At 33.0% G+C, this 16148-nt stretch overlaps 1 protein-coding gene across 3 annotated transcripts in view; it reads right to left on the reverse strand.

The window, feature by feature from the left end:
- Nucleotides 1-16148, reverse strand: part of klhl4 (kelch-like family member 4) — a 33728-nt gene that overhangs the window by 11421 nt on the left and 6159 nt on the right. For all 3 annotated transcript variants that reach the window (XM_083561585.1, XM_083561586.1, XM_083561584.1), the window contains 6 exons: nucleotides 6771-6938; nucleotides 6017-6153; nucleotides 5184-5380; nucleotides 3426-3638; nucleotides 1282-1468; nucleotides 427-651 (listed from right to left, as the gene is read on the reverse strand). In XM_083561585.1, the coding sequence (XP_083417711.1) occupies nucleotides 427-651; nucleotides 1282-1468; nucleotides 3426-3638; nucleotides 5184-5380; nucleotides 6017-6153; nucleotides 6771-6913 (1102 nt within the window). In that variant the 5' untranslated portion in view covers nucleotides 6914-6938. The remainder of the gene's footprint in view (nucleotides 1-426; nucleotides 652-1281; nucleotides 1469-3425; nucleotides 3639-5183; nucleotides 5381-6016; nucleotides 6154-6770; nucleotides 6939-16148) is intronic.

The raw sequence follows: 16148 nt of genomic DNA on the forward strand, positions 1-16148 counted from the left end.
CCTCCTTTGGCCAATCAATTCAATTTGCAATCATACACTGCCTGCTAAAATATCTGTCACACTCTGTTCAGATAACAGTGGGGAGTGTTTTAAAATGTTCAAATGGCAATTACAAATGAAAACATGAATTACAAGAACGTTTGCCAACAGGACTAGTGTTTAGATGCAATACAATTTCATATAGATATGAGATGTGTGAGATACCAACAGTTAACTAATTAACTTTGAGGGAGATATGTGTCATGGAAAATAAGAAAGAAACCGCTACATATCCAGAAAAACATACTACATGCTCTGCAATTGGATTGCAATGCCTTTTAAATGAGTACAGAAAATTCATTTTCCATTACACCACTGATTTAAACATTTTTATAAAATTTTAATTATGATAGGAAAAAACATTAATGAAATAGGCAAAGGATGTACCTAGCCCATGTCTGTGGGTTGACATAGGAGGCATTGTGGACCACACTTTATTGAGTGGATCATAACATTCCACTGTATTGGATGTCTTGAGGCCATCCCTTCCCCCTACCACATAGAGCTTATTATCGATGACTGCTACACCAAACTGAAGCCTCCGGCCATTCATTATGCCAACCTGGATCCATGTATTAGTGCGAAGATCATACTTCTCTATTGTTGTAGAACCTGGAAGCACAGTTTCTTTGTTATTTGTAGATAATTCATAATTATATTTTTGTATATGACTGTAACATGTATAATACTGTAAGTATTATAAGTTTTAAATACTATTGTTATTTATTGACAGCATGCAAAAAAATAAAAATAAAAACTTTATGTATTAACAACATATAAATTACGTTCTTTAGTAAAGTTGCATCTGTAGGACTAACAAAGGTAAAAATGTACAAATGTAACATAAGTTCCAATCAAAATCATATTTCATAATAATAAATGTATGTCATCCTTAACATAAGTAAATTAAGCTTTATTAAAAAAAATTATAGAGGATATATTAAAGCTCTGATTACTGTAATGTAAAAATCTAAAACAAGACCAATTTTATGTCACATATGTTTCTACCTTTAGTGTAATACAGCAATTAACTTTTGATTTTGTACCTTTTTAGTCTTACAGATGCATAAATGCATTATAATAATATATACATTTATATAAATTATTAATATAAAGATTTCCGTTTATATGCCATATGACACTTTAATAAAAGCCAATGTGTAAATATCAGCTGTATAACATGACAACACATGGTATATAGTGCTTAACAGTACACAGTGTAAATTATAACTGATTGTTCACCTTTTGATGCATCCATTCCTCCTACTGCATAAAGTGCCCCTACAGTGGACTTGCGTGGTTTGGTTCTTGGACTTTGTAGCATCGGCCGACGCTCTGGCAACAAGTGGTACTTCATTGCCTCCATCAGCAGCTTTTGACATTCCAGATCTTCGGAAAACATCTTGTTGTTTTCCAAATCAGCAAGCAGCTATGGCATAACAGGTTTAATGGCAAATCTTTTAACTTTCCAAAAATATAATTAAATAGGCCCTCAACATTTTTTTTTCATATTATTAATTTAAAAGAACAGTAATGGCTGCTTGTAAAATTAGTTTGTACAGTGGAAACCGGTTATCTCGCCCTCGGTTACCTCGACAACCCTGTTAAGTCGACGTTTTTGAAGTGGAACCGCCAAATTCTCGCTTTTTCTAAGCATTTTTTATGTCGCCGAACCCTGATATCTCGAGCACAAGGAGGGAAAATTTGCCATTTAACGTCAGTTTTCTCGATCAGGGCTGTGCAGCCGCAGAAGAACTCGCGAAAGTGGCGGAAAAATCAAACCTTACAGATGCTACAGGTGTTGTATTGTATACTGGTGAATCTCTGCTGTTAGTTAGTGCACATATGCCTTTTGTTGTTAAATGTTATGCGATGAACGGGAGGCGAAAGCCGCGCTGGGTAGAAGTGCCGGTGGGAAGGCACGTACCGGGATACGCATGAGCGATAACAACGACCGCCGTGAACCAACATATACCACCAATAACGGACAGTGAGAGTGTGGAAGTTTAAATAGGAGCTGGTGATGATGATAAACGAGCACCATATGTGCGCGATTGAAGCCGGGAGCTTCAGAGAAAGCGGCCGAGAAAACACCTGCCACGCCGAAGGGGGTGCCGAAGGGGGCGTGGCAGGTGGATTCCTGACAGTTAACAAACATGTACTGTATGTATTTTTATAGCATGCCTTCAGCAAACAAATCGCAGCAACGCTGTTGTGTAAAAAAAACCTCCAAAAACACGTGCATGCACATTCTCATTTATTAACGCACATCATGTACATAAAGAAATTTCAAGCACGTTAATATACTGCCGCTATTTTGATTTTCGTTTATCTCGATCATCGGTTATCTCGATGCTTTTTGGCGACCCCCTAGGACATCGACATAACCGGGTTCCACTGTAGTACTAAATATAATATTTAATAGTAATTTATCAGTACAACATTTATTTAAAGCAAGTTTCATTCATGATGTTAAACAGAAAAGATGTATCACTTTACTCAAACTTAGATACCTTTGTGTCCTTTAGTGTCATTTGTATTTTGATTGGACAGTTCCAGCATGACATTGCTCTAGTTCCCAATGAAAGGACCAAAGTTTGCCAAAGCTGGAATGGAAAAACCGGAGTGGCCTGCACAAAGCTCTGACCTAAACCCTACCCAATACCTTTGGGATGAATTGGAACACTGACTTCACTCCAGGCCTTCTTGCCAATATCAGTGCCCAACCTCATTAATTCTCTAGTGGCGGAATGAGCTAATCCCTATAGCCACGATACGAAATCAAGCAAAAACCTATCCTTAAAGAGGGTTTTTAATATATTTTATTATATTATATATTTATTATCTTTATTATTACAGCAAAGAAGGAATGGGATGTTCAAGATGCACATATTGTTCTGAACTTTTGGACTTAATTTTTGTTTGTTTTGGGGAAACTGTATATATACTGATAATGTGTTATGGATATGTAAAGCAAAGAGAAATGCATAATAACAGTCCACATATAGATAAGTTGTGTATACATCTGGCACTACTATCACTAATTGACAGCATAATCATGCTGACTAGAAAGAAATCAGCCCCAGCCTTTAATTTTGCCATGACCATTGGTTGTACCACAAAATGATCCACAATGATATTTGTTTACACTGAATGTGTTGTGGTTGCCAAAATAAAAGTTCATATTGATGTCTTTTAGTCCTGCTACCACATGTATAAAAGCTAAATATGTATAATAATAAAAAAGAAAAAGATATTCCCAGTTGATTTAATAACATTTCATTTTGAATAATTTCATATGACCTTTTTTCTCAGTACTAAATGACTGCATTAAATCAAATGCTGTTGCACAGGTCACAGAGTTTGATGATGTATCAGAAGCAAACCTGAGGTGGCAGAAGGGGTAGGCGAATGTAGGAGAGTAATAATCCTAGATCTTTTTGCCGATGCTGCACATCATAGCGCAACCACATCATCAATGCCTGGAAAATGGTCTCTTCATCAGGAACATTGATGTCATCACTGGACAGTAGCTTGACTATTTCCGTTGTTGGAAGTAAGAGAAATTCCTGATTTTGAATGACTTCCAAAAAGTGTTCCTGAAAGATTAATGTGGTCTTATTAGAAATGTTCGGTGAACTGTAGTTCTACTGTCTAAATCAAAAGCAAATGCCTTGTAAATATATTCAAATATAGTGCACTGAATTTTTTATGTGTAATGGAGAAAATTGGCTTGATATTTTATGATGTTCAAATTGCATATGTAAATTTGTCCATAGGCTTTTAGAGCCTAGCTAATAAAAATTAGATGGATGCATTCCTTTCGTTTATATTTTATTTTTTGTCATTTTTTTGTCCACCTTCTGTCTATTCATTGTCAATTTTTATTGAGGAAAAATAATAAGAACAGACATTTGAACATATTAATACCGTAAGGTCTGAAAGTTGTAACATTTTTTTAATTTTTAATTCTTTTTGTCTGGCTTGTTCATTTTAATCTCTATGATTCATTAACTACAAAAAATTCAAATTAGTATAACTAAAGTTATTAAAAATTATCGAAAGTGGTACACATAATAATGTGATACATTATTTTTTTTACAAATTAGGCCTTTCTTTTCTTCTGGCTATTAAATATTTGTATCAATTTTCTTGTACACTTCAGAAAATAATTTTCTGTTCTCAATAACAAATCATTGCTGAATAATTTAGTAAGAAATAAACAAGTGCACTAGAAAAATTCACTATACACACACACACACACACACACACACACACAAACACACATATATATATATATATGATAATGTTCAATATAATATTCAACACATGTCTAGGTTCAAATGTTGTAAATGCTGTAAATGCTGTAAGCAAGTTTATCTACAAGCCTTAAACACTGAATTAAATTTAAGTTACTTTATTTGTTTCATTTGTTGTTTCGACCATTAAATTAATATTTTGTTATTTTGGGCTTGTCCTAGTTTCTTTGCCCATGAGTGTATATAACAAACATATTGACACTTTTCTGCCTGTGATGAGACAGCTAAGTGACAATGACATCTCTCAATGAGACACAGAGTAGCATGGTGCCTAGGTTACTGACACACTGACAGTGTAACACAAAGAAACAGGATGTCAGGGTTGCATGGGGAAAAGGACAAAAACAAGCTTATCAAAATAGAACTTTTTAAATCTGAACACAACGGATGGTGGAGCAGGAAGACCCTTCACCCCTGTCCATTAGGGAAGTGATTGAAAAGGAAGTTTCGTTGCTTTTGTTCCCTGATTAGATTAACCTCAACGATCCTGGAAGCACTGTCTAAACAGCCTGTGCAGATGTCCTTCAGGAGATAACAGTCATCCTCCTAAGTTGTTTTCACATTGGCAGCAGCAAATGTGTGTGGTGGGTCCAGAAGCCCCAGAGAATAAATTATTATTTGTGTTGAGTTTTTCTAGACAGAATGTTTAATTTCAAATGATTAAGAGTCCTTTATTTATTTATATATATATATATATATATATATATATATATATATATATATATATATATATATATATATATATATATATATATATATATATATATATATATATTTAAAAACCTTCAAAACATTTAGTTATGTAAACCATAGTGCCAGTCCTACCATGGTGTATTTGTGTGCCACATTTAGCAGATCCATGCATCCTTGAGCATCAGCAAATGAGCGAATCCCCAAGCAGTTGGATGGGTGAAGTTGTTTCATTAGAAAGTTGCAGCAGACCTCAATAACCTGTGAGAGCTGGAGAAGACATGCTGCAGATAATAGGCTCTCAATTGTCTCTTCCTTTAGCTCAAGTACACCTATAAATTTGAAGAGAAAAACTCAGAAGTCCTTTCAACTTAAGAGGATTTTTGGCAACTCAGATAATAGGAGAGAACACATCTACAAGGTTAAAAAAGACCTTATACCTTAGAATTGTTGCATGGGGAAAAGGACAAAACAAGCTTATCAAAATAGAACTTTTTTAATCTGAACACAACGAATTGTGAAGCAGGAAGACCCTTCACTCCTGTCCATTAGGGAAGTGATTGAAAAGGAAGTTTCGTTGCTTTTGTTCCCTGATTAAATGAACATTACATTAAAAGGCATGCTGCAGATAATAGGCTCTCAATTGTCTCTTTCTTTAGCTCATTTACACCTATAAATTTGAAGAGAAAAACTCAGAAGTCCTTTCAACTTTAGAGGATTTTTGGCAACTCAGATTACGGAAGAGAACACATCCACAAGGTTAAAAAAAGACCTTATACCTTAGAGTACAAAACTCAATAAAGCCAGAAACAGAAAATAAGCTGTGTTTATCTTGTAGACTTGTAGACTTGTAAAGGCTTATAAGTTGTAAGAATGTATTGACAACCACTTTAAATGCCCATTGTCCATACTGAATATACAGTATATAACACACATTTAAACTTTATAACCAAATGATCATAACTCACCAGTGTATGCAAAATGAACTAATGATCTCAGTGCTTCTGGATCAACACCTTCCATTTTGATTTCATCTTGTTTTGCCTCACGTACATTGTTGGTGAACATGGCAGCAAAGTAGTCAGACACTGCACTTAAAACAAGTCTATAATAAAAATAAATAAATAAAACATACAAAACCACTTATTATATTAATATTCAGGTTTCTCATTGTACTTATCCACATAAAAGTACTTTTCTACTTTTCTTTGTTTCGGAATGTGATTAAGATATTAATCACAGAGTAGCTTGCAAAGTAGGTTTTTTTTGTTGTTTTTGTTTAACCAGGTTACTCAATGCAGAGCTGGCAATTCCTATATTGAATCCATTGACACATTCAGTCCATCAATGTACATAAATGCATTTTCCTATTGTGTTACATCAAAACACAGTAGCTATGTGTATTCAAATAACAATAATTGAATGTTGAATTTTGTAATGTAAAGAAGTAAAAAGTTGCAGTGATGATTAAAGCCCGCATACATTTCTCTTATGCAAGAAATTAATCCAGATTGGGTTGAATTTTAATGTCTAGTTATTCCCCAAAAAAATTACAAATGTTGAAATTTGATTTTTAAAGATTTAATTCTGACTATGGCACAAGAGCATGGTAGACATCTTTTGATAATGGTTCTGTTTGTTTTGTGCTCTGGGCAAATGTAACATTCAGTATTGCAACTTTTTTAATCATCAGGGTTGGAATTTGGCAGGAAGAGTATTTACCTGTGTGCAGGGATCTTGTGATCACCAGCTATCAAAAGTACATCACACAGCTGCTTGTGCTGCAGGTATGTCTCCATCTTTCGGAAGGTCTGTTCTGCGTGGTTTGTGGCCTGGAAAAACTCATCTGAGCAGTTGGAGCTCATCCTAGAGTAACTACTCAAAGTCAGCCTGTGAAGAAGCAGAAGATCAGAGGTTCAGTTCCAATTCATAAGAGGACACAGTGAATATAGAAATATAGCTTCACTTCTTGCAGGAAGTGTCAGTGAACACATGTTAAAGTTATTCTGTATATCAGGGGATTCATTATTGCTTGAGCTATCAGTAATGAATATCTAAAACAAAGGTTTGTTGTAAGTGTGCCATGTGTGCCAAACAGGTAAATGCAAAAGTATTTTAATACTATAAAGTCTATTTTCTTCATGCTTGTCCTTCATGCTTTTAAATTAATACCATTAAAGTTGAACTCTGTAAATAACTGGATTGAGAAGCATAATATACCAAGGGGGCAGCTTACCATAAAAAAAAAAAAAAGATTTTTTGGGGGGCTTAGTATGGCATCTGGCTTCATCCCAAAACTGTGATCATGTTAATTCTGAGCTACTCTCCCTGCAGACCGGTAGATTACATGCTACTGTGGAGCATCTCGGTAATCCTTCAGACCCGTGGCAAACAATCCTAAACTGTTATTTTGGTGCCCTTCATGGAGCAAATCACTGACATTTAACTATTTCAAAGTATGGCCTTCTTTCTGCTCACACAGTAGGGCTTGATGCAAGGCTTACATTATATGTATTATTATGTGTTTTCTCTTAAATTATATTGCTATTATAGAAACAATTAAAACAGGAACTTATATAGCCAATGATCAACATAAATGGGTTAAAAAGGTATGCAGTTATTGATATGATTCAAAGCACTTTGCTTTACTTTTTTTGTCTTATTTAATTAAAAATATACTGCATTTTGTCAACTTCAGTATAATAATGGCATCACATCATCCAACTACTGAGGATTTTCATATAGCTCAATGCAATATCATGTCTTATTTCCTATTTAAATTACTTTTACACTGCAAAATCAATGTCAAACAGAAACTTTAAAATAATTAAAAAAAACAATAAAAATAAAATCTTTATAGTTATTCACCATTATTATTTGGTTATGTAAAGTTAGTCTATGTCCACTGTGTTAGTGTTATCGATAATATACTGCTACTCTAGCCGAAAAAGATATATGAACCACCCCAGTAAAACATAAGAACATGGTCTCTATATTATATTCTGGTACTAAACATATAATTACATAGTAAATCTCACTGAAGGCTGTTTTGTGGAATCAATGACCTTAGTGACTGTGACTCTAACTCGAGAGCTGGTACTTGAAGCAGTGTCCTAGCTTTAAAGGGCACACGTGTATTGCCATCATTCAGTTCTTTTTTCTTTTTTCTTTTTTTCAAGCACACTGCAGCTCAAATTAGCTTGATTACACAGTTTACACTCTCTCTATTTTTAGTTTGAAAAGATTTATTCACTGGGATGTGTTAGGAAAAGTGTTCATCATGCATATCACATATTTTACATCTGTGGACAAAAATCCAGATCAAACTGGTTTATACAATATGGATGGATCAGAACCTAACATATATCAAAGCAGATTAATACAGTCAGACAAATCAAATGAATAGAACAGTCAGAAAAAATAAAAACCTCAAACTGTGTATACTTGGTATATCCGCTTGCCCAAACATATAATTATTTCATATTGGCAATTCCCCTTTTACCTCAATTAAAAGGGGAACCTATAACATTCGCTTAGGTACGAAGAAACATATAAAAACTGCTTAGACTAAATGTAATTCTTTTGCTGCTCTGTTCAATTGAGACCGTGTGCATGATTTGCATACATGGTTTACTACACATCCAGGGTCCCCTAAGTCATTAACATTTTAAGGCTTATTGTTGCTGCTTATACTGAGGGCATTTGAAGGTTTAAAGTACAATTACAGCTGTATAGATTTTGTAAAAAATTGTGTTATATCACATATATAACACATCAGTCATGAGTGACATCAAGATTTCTCCCATGCTGAAACATCTTGTTATGCATGCCTTTCTTACATAACTTAATATGCATTTAACCGTTTTTTTAAACAGCCATTAAATATATTGGTAATTTATTGTCCTTCTGCTATCTTTTCTCTAGCATAATGCTGTTTCCTAAATTAAAAATGAGGTGGTACAAGGTGGTGGTTGTAAACATGAAAGATACATTACTTTATTGCCAACTTCAAGGAATGCAAAAAGGACTTTTTTTTATGTCTCCCACTATCTGGTAACACAATTGCTTTTGTATTACTCTCTCAGAGGCCATAAATTTACAGGAAACATTTATGTTCCCCCTAGGCCTATGAAGGACAATGCATGCCATTGGAACAAAAATGCATCTGGTTTGGTTAACAATGTTGAATAAACATATTAAACATGTATTTCAAGCACACAATAGTTTTTCCTATTGAGTAAAAGACTAGTATGAAATTTTAGACTGGATATTTTTTTCATATATTTTTGAAGTTCTAGTTAATATACTGTACTGTATATTACTGCAAATATTGTACCTTCATATAACTTTATATCACAAAATTTTTATTGATTCAACAGCACAAAGAATTGGATATTAGTTAATGATCAATGCTAAATAGTTCTCCATATGATTTGTTCAGAAAGCACAGTGATTAAAAAAACAAACAATATTTCTCCTACTAGCAAGTAAGCGTTAATTAAATACACCATTTTACAGGTAATATTAGACCCATAACATATCTGCTCTTAAGTGTATCAGGTCAACATACAACAAAATGTTAATGTTCCATTGGTGTGTGGCCAAATGCTAATTTGTGGCATCACAGCATATTCAGCAAAACTACAGTAGTATGTACTGTATTTGGCATTTTATATGCGTATAGCATTGTATTTTGAAAGTAAAGGCAAACCATGGCATTAACTATGATAGGAATGTAAGTACAAAAGGCACAATATAGAAGTAATTTTGGAAAAGAAAAAACACTATGGCATTAACTTTGTGTAGAAAAGGCACAGTATGGCAGTAATTTAGAGTAGAAAAGCACACTATGGCATTACCTTTTTGTAAAAAGGTACAATATAGCAGTATTTTGAAGCAGAAAAAGCAAACTGGTTTTAATGTAGATACACTATTTACACTATGGCATTGATTCGGAACAGAAAATGCACACTATGGCATTAAGATTAGAAAAGTCACACTAGAAATGTTATTTAGTGTAGAAAAGGCATAATATGTCAGTAATTTAGAATAGAAAAGGCACACTGTATCATTGATTTGGTGTAGAATATATACAATTTGGAATTTATTTGGCATTGAAAACGTACAAAGAAAAAGCACAGTTTGGCAGTAATTTACAGTAGAAAAGGTACACTATTGCAGTAATTTAGAATAGAAAAGGAACAAAATGGCATTCATATAATGAAGAAAAGGCACACTATGGCATTAATTTAAAATAGAATAGGCACATTAAAGCAGTAATTCAGTGTAGAAAAGGCACACTATGGCAGCAATTTAGTGCCAGAAATGCAGGCTATGGAATTAATGTAGTTTAGAAAAGGCATAATATGGTAGTAATGTAATGTAGAAAAAGCACACTATGGCAGTAGTAATAAGTCTAGCCTTGCTCTAACCATAGTTAAACCATTGTATCTCTTTATAATACCTTTCCAGTGCAGTCTTCATCTTTACACATAGAATTCTCCCAGCCTTTAGAAGTTGCCACTGACATTTTAGTCACATACTGTATTTAACCCCATACTGATATAAAGCCTCAAAAAAAAAAAAAAAAAAATGCTTCTGTCCAGTTTATAATTAAGCAATTTATTAATTAAGTACATTTATAATTTACTTTAAAAAAATACATAGATTATTTGTTAGAGCATTCAGAATTCTTACAAGTAATTATCCACATATGGGAAATGAAAACAGAATTTATTTAATGTTAGTTTCTGTAAGTAAAGTGTTTTAAATAAATTTATTGGTATATGATTATGAATAGTTGAACTTAATATAGAATCTTGCCTAAAAGACAAATTGCAAGTTTCAAAAGAAAAGTAAAAATTGAGAACTGAAAAATGTTGGGACATAGGTTACTTTTATAAGAGGATTAAATGTATCTTCAGCACCTCACAGCAATGTGTTACAGAAAATCTTTATCACCCAGGCAGCTTGACTGGGTGCATTTTCCTCCAAATCATTTTCCTGCTGTGCTTCAATGTAAGATGTGTTGTGTACAGAAAGGCTCAAGCTCCATTTAATACAGAATCTGTATTTATGGAATCCCTAGGATTTATGTTCAAAGAATTATTTTCATTCACATCAGACAGCATTTTGTAGAAATAATTATATTCATTAGCATTCAAAGAAAGCTTTTTGTTCCTGGGAGCATTTATCATTTTCTTTCGTCAGTCAGTATGGGCTAAAAAAAAAAGATTTCACCTTGTTTGAGGAAAGTGTATTGAATGCTGCCATAAAATGCCAAAATATGGCACAACATTTGTTATTTATTTTATTTTATTATATTTTATTTTATTTTATTTTATTGTTTAATGTTGTAGAAATTAATGTTTTGCTTTGAATAGCTGGTTAATTAGGATTACCCACAATAAAAAATTATCTACGATCGACAATGTTAAATGTATAGAGTATGCACATTATTTCTGATCTTACACAAACTTCTCCTTGGATATTGTTTACAATGTTTCATAGTACTGCATTATGACTGTATTGAGCTATAGAAACCATTGAGGTTTCCTTAATGCCTAAGACAACATTAAAACAGCCTCTGCTGTAGTAATAAAATAACTTATTGTCTCAGCATACATCCTAGCTATTTATGAATCCCACTTGTCATAAAGCAAATGTCATATAACCATAATTTCTGCCTTGGAGGAAAAATTATTCCAATGTATCTTTGCTGTAAATCTGATTCCTTTTTTCTGAAGTCAGAAAACTCAAACTCAAATGTAGAATTTTGTATAAAAGTGAAAAATTGTAAATTATGCATAAGGGTCTGCTGCTTCTATGCAATTAATTTATTGTTTGTGTGTGGGTTTTTTTTTTTCTGTCTGCCTATACATACATAAAAAAAAAAACTATTAATCCTGTGATAAATCTGAGGGTGATATATAAGTGTACTGATCCTGCTGTTTTTAAGAAGATGCCAATTATCTAAAATGCACACAACAACACTACAGTCCTGTCACCACCAAACTGAATGATTGCATTTAAATTTGGGAATATAACACAACTGTTATATATATATATATATATATATATATATATATATATATATATATATATATATATATATATATATATATATATATATATATATATATATATATATATATAACTAATAACATTTTACTCAATATGAGAAGCAAAAGAGATTTTACTGGTGGTGAGTAGACTATGTCTACATTTTGTGTACATTTTGAAAACAACCTCAGGCAAAACCCCATATGGGTAAAAAGATAAAAGGATTTTTTAAGGTATCCATCTACTGAGTCTTGTCTGTCACTAAGGTAGATCATTGCATTATTATTTTATTTTTTTTTTATTTTATTTTTTTTATTAAAACCTATTCTGTACTCCTAGTATGCTTTATATATATATATATATATATATATATATATATATATATATATATATATATATATATATATATATATATATATATATATATATATATATATCGTCTGTATAAATTTTGTATTCGTCTAACTGGTGGAATTGTACAAATTAGAAAAATATTACAATGGCTGAAATAGATACACAATCAAAATAAATATGGATTTTAAGTTTCTCATATACTCAATAACTAATATGAAGTCAGATTCCTTAATTCCTTAATTCATGTACATACTATGTCTCTCTCTGATATTACAGTCTCAGCAACTGCCTATTATTGGCAGCTACCAATTAGTTTGAGGCTAATGGACATGTGGAAAAATTTCTAATCTGATTTAACATGGAGCCATGAGTTCAGCAGGATTTATTGCCTGTGATTAGCATATTAAATTCAAATGACAAGAAGTCCTGATGCATCAATAATTTGTGTTGCAGCTGCACTGCAGGAGAAATGGGTTTACTGCAATAGAATAATAAAGGTTTTACACACCGCTGTGTTGGAATGTTTATGCTGTATATAGTGTCCATATTTTGCATTTTTGCATTTTTTTGTGTTAACTGTGAAGGATAGCATAGGAATACTTATGCAACAATAACCAAAGGGAAAAAAGTGACATACATTTAAACCCAGCATACATTTAAAACAGACCACTACTCATATTACTTTTTAACAAGAACAATTTTATTCAGATTTCTTTTATCCACTAACATTTCATGCTTCATGGCCTTTTGTTTAGATTACTCCTTGCAATTTTCACTGCAGTCACATCTTACTGATATGATTATTCATAATGCACAGACGTATTTCAGGCAAAAAACAGTAATACTCAGTTTTCTCATCTCCATCCTTTTACATAATAATTGCCCAGTTTGAGTGTCTGTATTTGTTCAAATAAACATTTTAAATTACAATTGTGGCTACGGAGGCATCATAGTCTGATTTCAGTATGCTGTACACATCTCCTACTATATTTTACTTTATTTAACATGGACATTGATGTTGTAGGTGTAAAGACTTTATAAATACAATATGAATCTGTACTTGAATTGAAACTCAGAAATCACATATGACTAACTGCTCCTATTTGATGATATTGTCATTATTTACTAAGGTAACTGAGAGGTAATTGAGGGATCATTCAAACTAACACCTGCTGACTCAAACCTTTAATTTTGCCTTAAAAATCAGGTAACATGTAACCTTAAAATAACTAAATGAAATTAAAACATAATTTAATGTACAGCAAATGATGAGTAATGAGTTGGTTAGTTGTAGAGAAAATCTTTTTGTTTATCCTAATTAGAGTCATGACAAATCCAGAGCTTGTCCCTAGGACACTCGTTGTGAGGTGGGAATTCACTGGGTGATACACACGATACCATGCACACAAGGGGTTGGAACTGATTATAGAAACATTATGCAGCCTGAGCTGCAAATGCATCCAGAAGGAATATTTTTTGGTGTTTGCTGTAGAGATATACATTATGCAGATATTATATTCAGATCCTGGCAACCTCATTTACAGAACTTAAAAGGTAACTAATGTGACACAATGATATTTTTTTTGTAAAATTGGTGAATAAAAATTACTGCTCCATGGCTTCCTCTTGTTTAGATCAGAATATGAAATATATTAATATTTTGAGTGCTAAACAGAAACAGATACAAATACGCCCATCTTAGGGGCAATTTAGATATGCTGTGTTTTTAGCGAGGTAGGGAAAAATCCAAGAATATACAAGAGCAGCATAGGGCAGAGATGGCAAAAGTACACACATCCTTCACTCAAGTAGAAGTAAAGATACTTATGTTTTAAAAGACTCTGGTAAAAGTTGAAGTACTGACTAAACCTTTTCCACTCAAGTTAAAGTAAATTAGTATGGGCTTTGACATGTACCTAAGTAAAGAGTTGCCATTTCTACTACCCACTTTAGTGACATGCTGGTAACTCAATTACCAAATTACCAAGAATTTCACATTTTACTATCTAACAAATGTATTCAGGCTGAACTTAACTATAGAGAACACAAGCAGAGCAAAGATGATGATGATCAGGTATTCAGGAATGTCTTTGTTCTCAGTCATGTTTACATCGCTGACTCCCTCTGTCTCATTAACGTTAGCTATATTTCTTGTTGCATTTTGCCTTGCTCGCCAGGAAATGTTACACCAGTGTCACCCTTATACAGGCTATATTATTTTCTTGTAAACCTCCCTTACTTGTAGACTCCTTATGTGATGTTCCTTGTTTGTGTGGTTCTTCTATCTACTGTTCTGCTCCAGGGAGCATGTCACACTTATTCCAATTCCACCTGTTCTTTGTCCTTTGAGCTACAAAACCATAGAACATTCCATTTCATCTAGAGAACAAAAAAATCCCTTTAGGTTTGTGGTCTCTTTTATGTAAAATTCCAATTTACTTATAGACCTGAGTCTATAACTGAGTTAATATTATACAGATTAGTCAAATTATTCCAAAAGAACAGGTACATATTATGGGCCTTAGGTTACACATGAAAGTTTTTTTTTGTTTTTAGATGTTTTACATGTATTTGGTAGATAATTTTTTATCTCAAGTGACTAACAGGAGAAAGCCTTCAGCAAAGCAGTAACAGCTTGTGTCATCATAAACACTATCTAACAATCTAATGCCTTAACCACTGAGCCAGTGCTTCTATGTATAAACTGTATAGACTGCATTTACTGTTTGAACAGAGAAAGGAATGCTACGAAAATTGTCATATTTGATTGAGCTATGATTTCATAAACAATCTTTAGCTGGAATTGTGTTTGCACAGTGCAATATATTGTAGTTACTGTAGTTCCTTTGGCACTGTTGCAAGCTAACATTCTGTCAGCCTGACAGTTCAATGAAACAAATGACAACACACACAACAGATGTGATTGAGAAACCCATAGGTCTATGTGAACTACAGTGTGTATGTCTTACTGGGGTGAATATTTGTTCTAGTGAATTTGTATAAAGATGCCATATGTAAAAAGATTATGTACAAAATGTATATACATATATTTACAGATCTCAGGAAATTGTCATGTGTATTAATATTCTTCAATATATAATGTTAAACTGAACCATTATGGGATGCGCTATACATATGCATGCTTGGGTAATGGGAAACTGGTAAAGGAGGAAACCACAGAGATGATGCCAGTATGATCTCTGGCTTGTCACATCAAAACAAGGAAAGACAGATGCTTTTGTCCTTTCCTGTGAGACTCCAACCATAAACAGGATATGACACAGCTGGAAAACAATTCCCAGTTCATCTCTGCCCCGCTAAGCGGTGCTTTTAGAAGGTCCACCCTTAAGGTATAATTAGGCCATTTTGAGAGAGAGTGAGAGACAATTTTATTAGAATGACTGTAAATGAAAATATATTATGTCTCTGACTGAGACTAGCATGATGAATTATGACAAATTATGCAACTCCTGTTTATGATGTAAAATTTAATGAAAAAACCCAGCCGGCAGAGCAAATCATAGTGAATCAGTCAAGACTACATCTGCTAAGCAAAGATGTAATATGTATATAAAATATCTAAAGATTATGTATAGTCTCATTTAGGATAGAGTCATTCAGGATAACTGCACACTGATTGTGAATCTAAGTGGTCATCTGTGACGAGATATAGTTGAAGTTAAA

Source organism: Silurus aristotelis (assembly GCF_946808225.1).
Source record: "Silurus aristotelis genome assembly, chromosome: 14".
NCBI classification, from domain to species: domain Eukaryota; kingdom Metazoa; phylum Chordata; class Actinopteri; order Siluriformes; family Siluridae; genus Silurus; species Silurus aristotelis.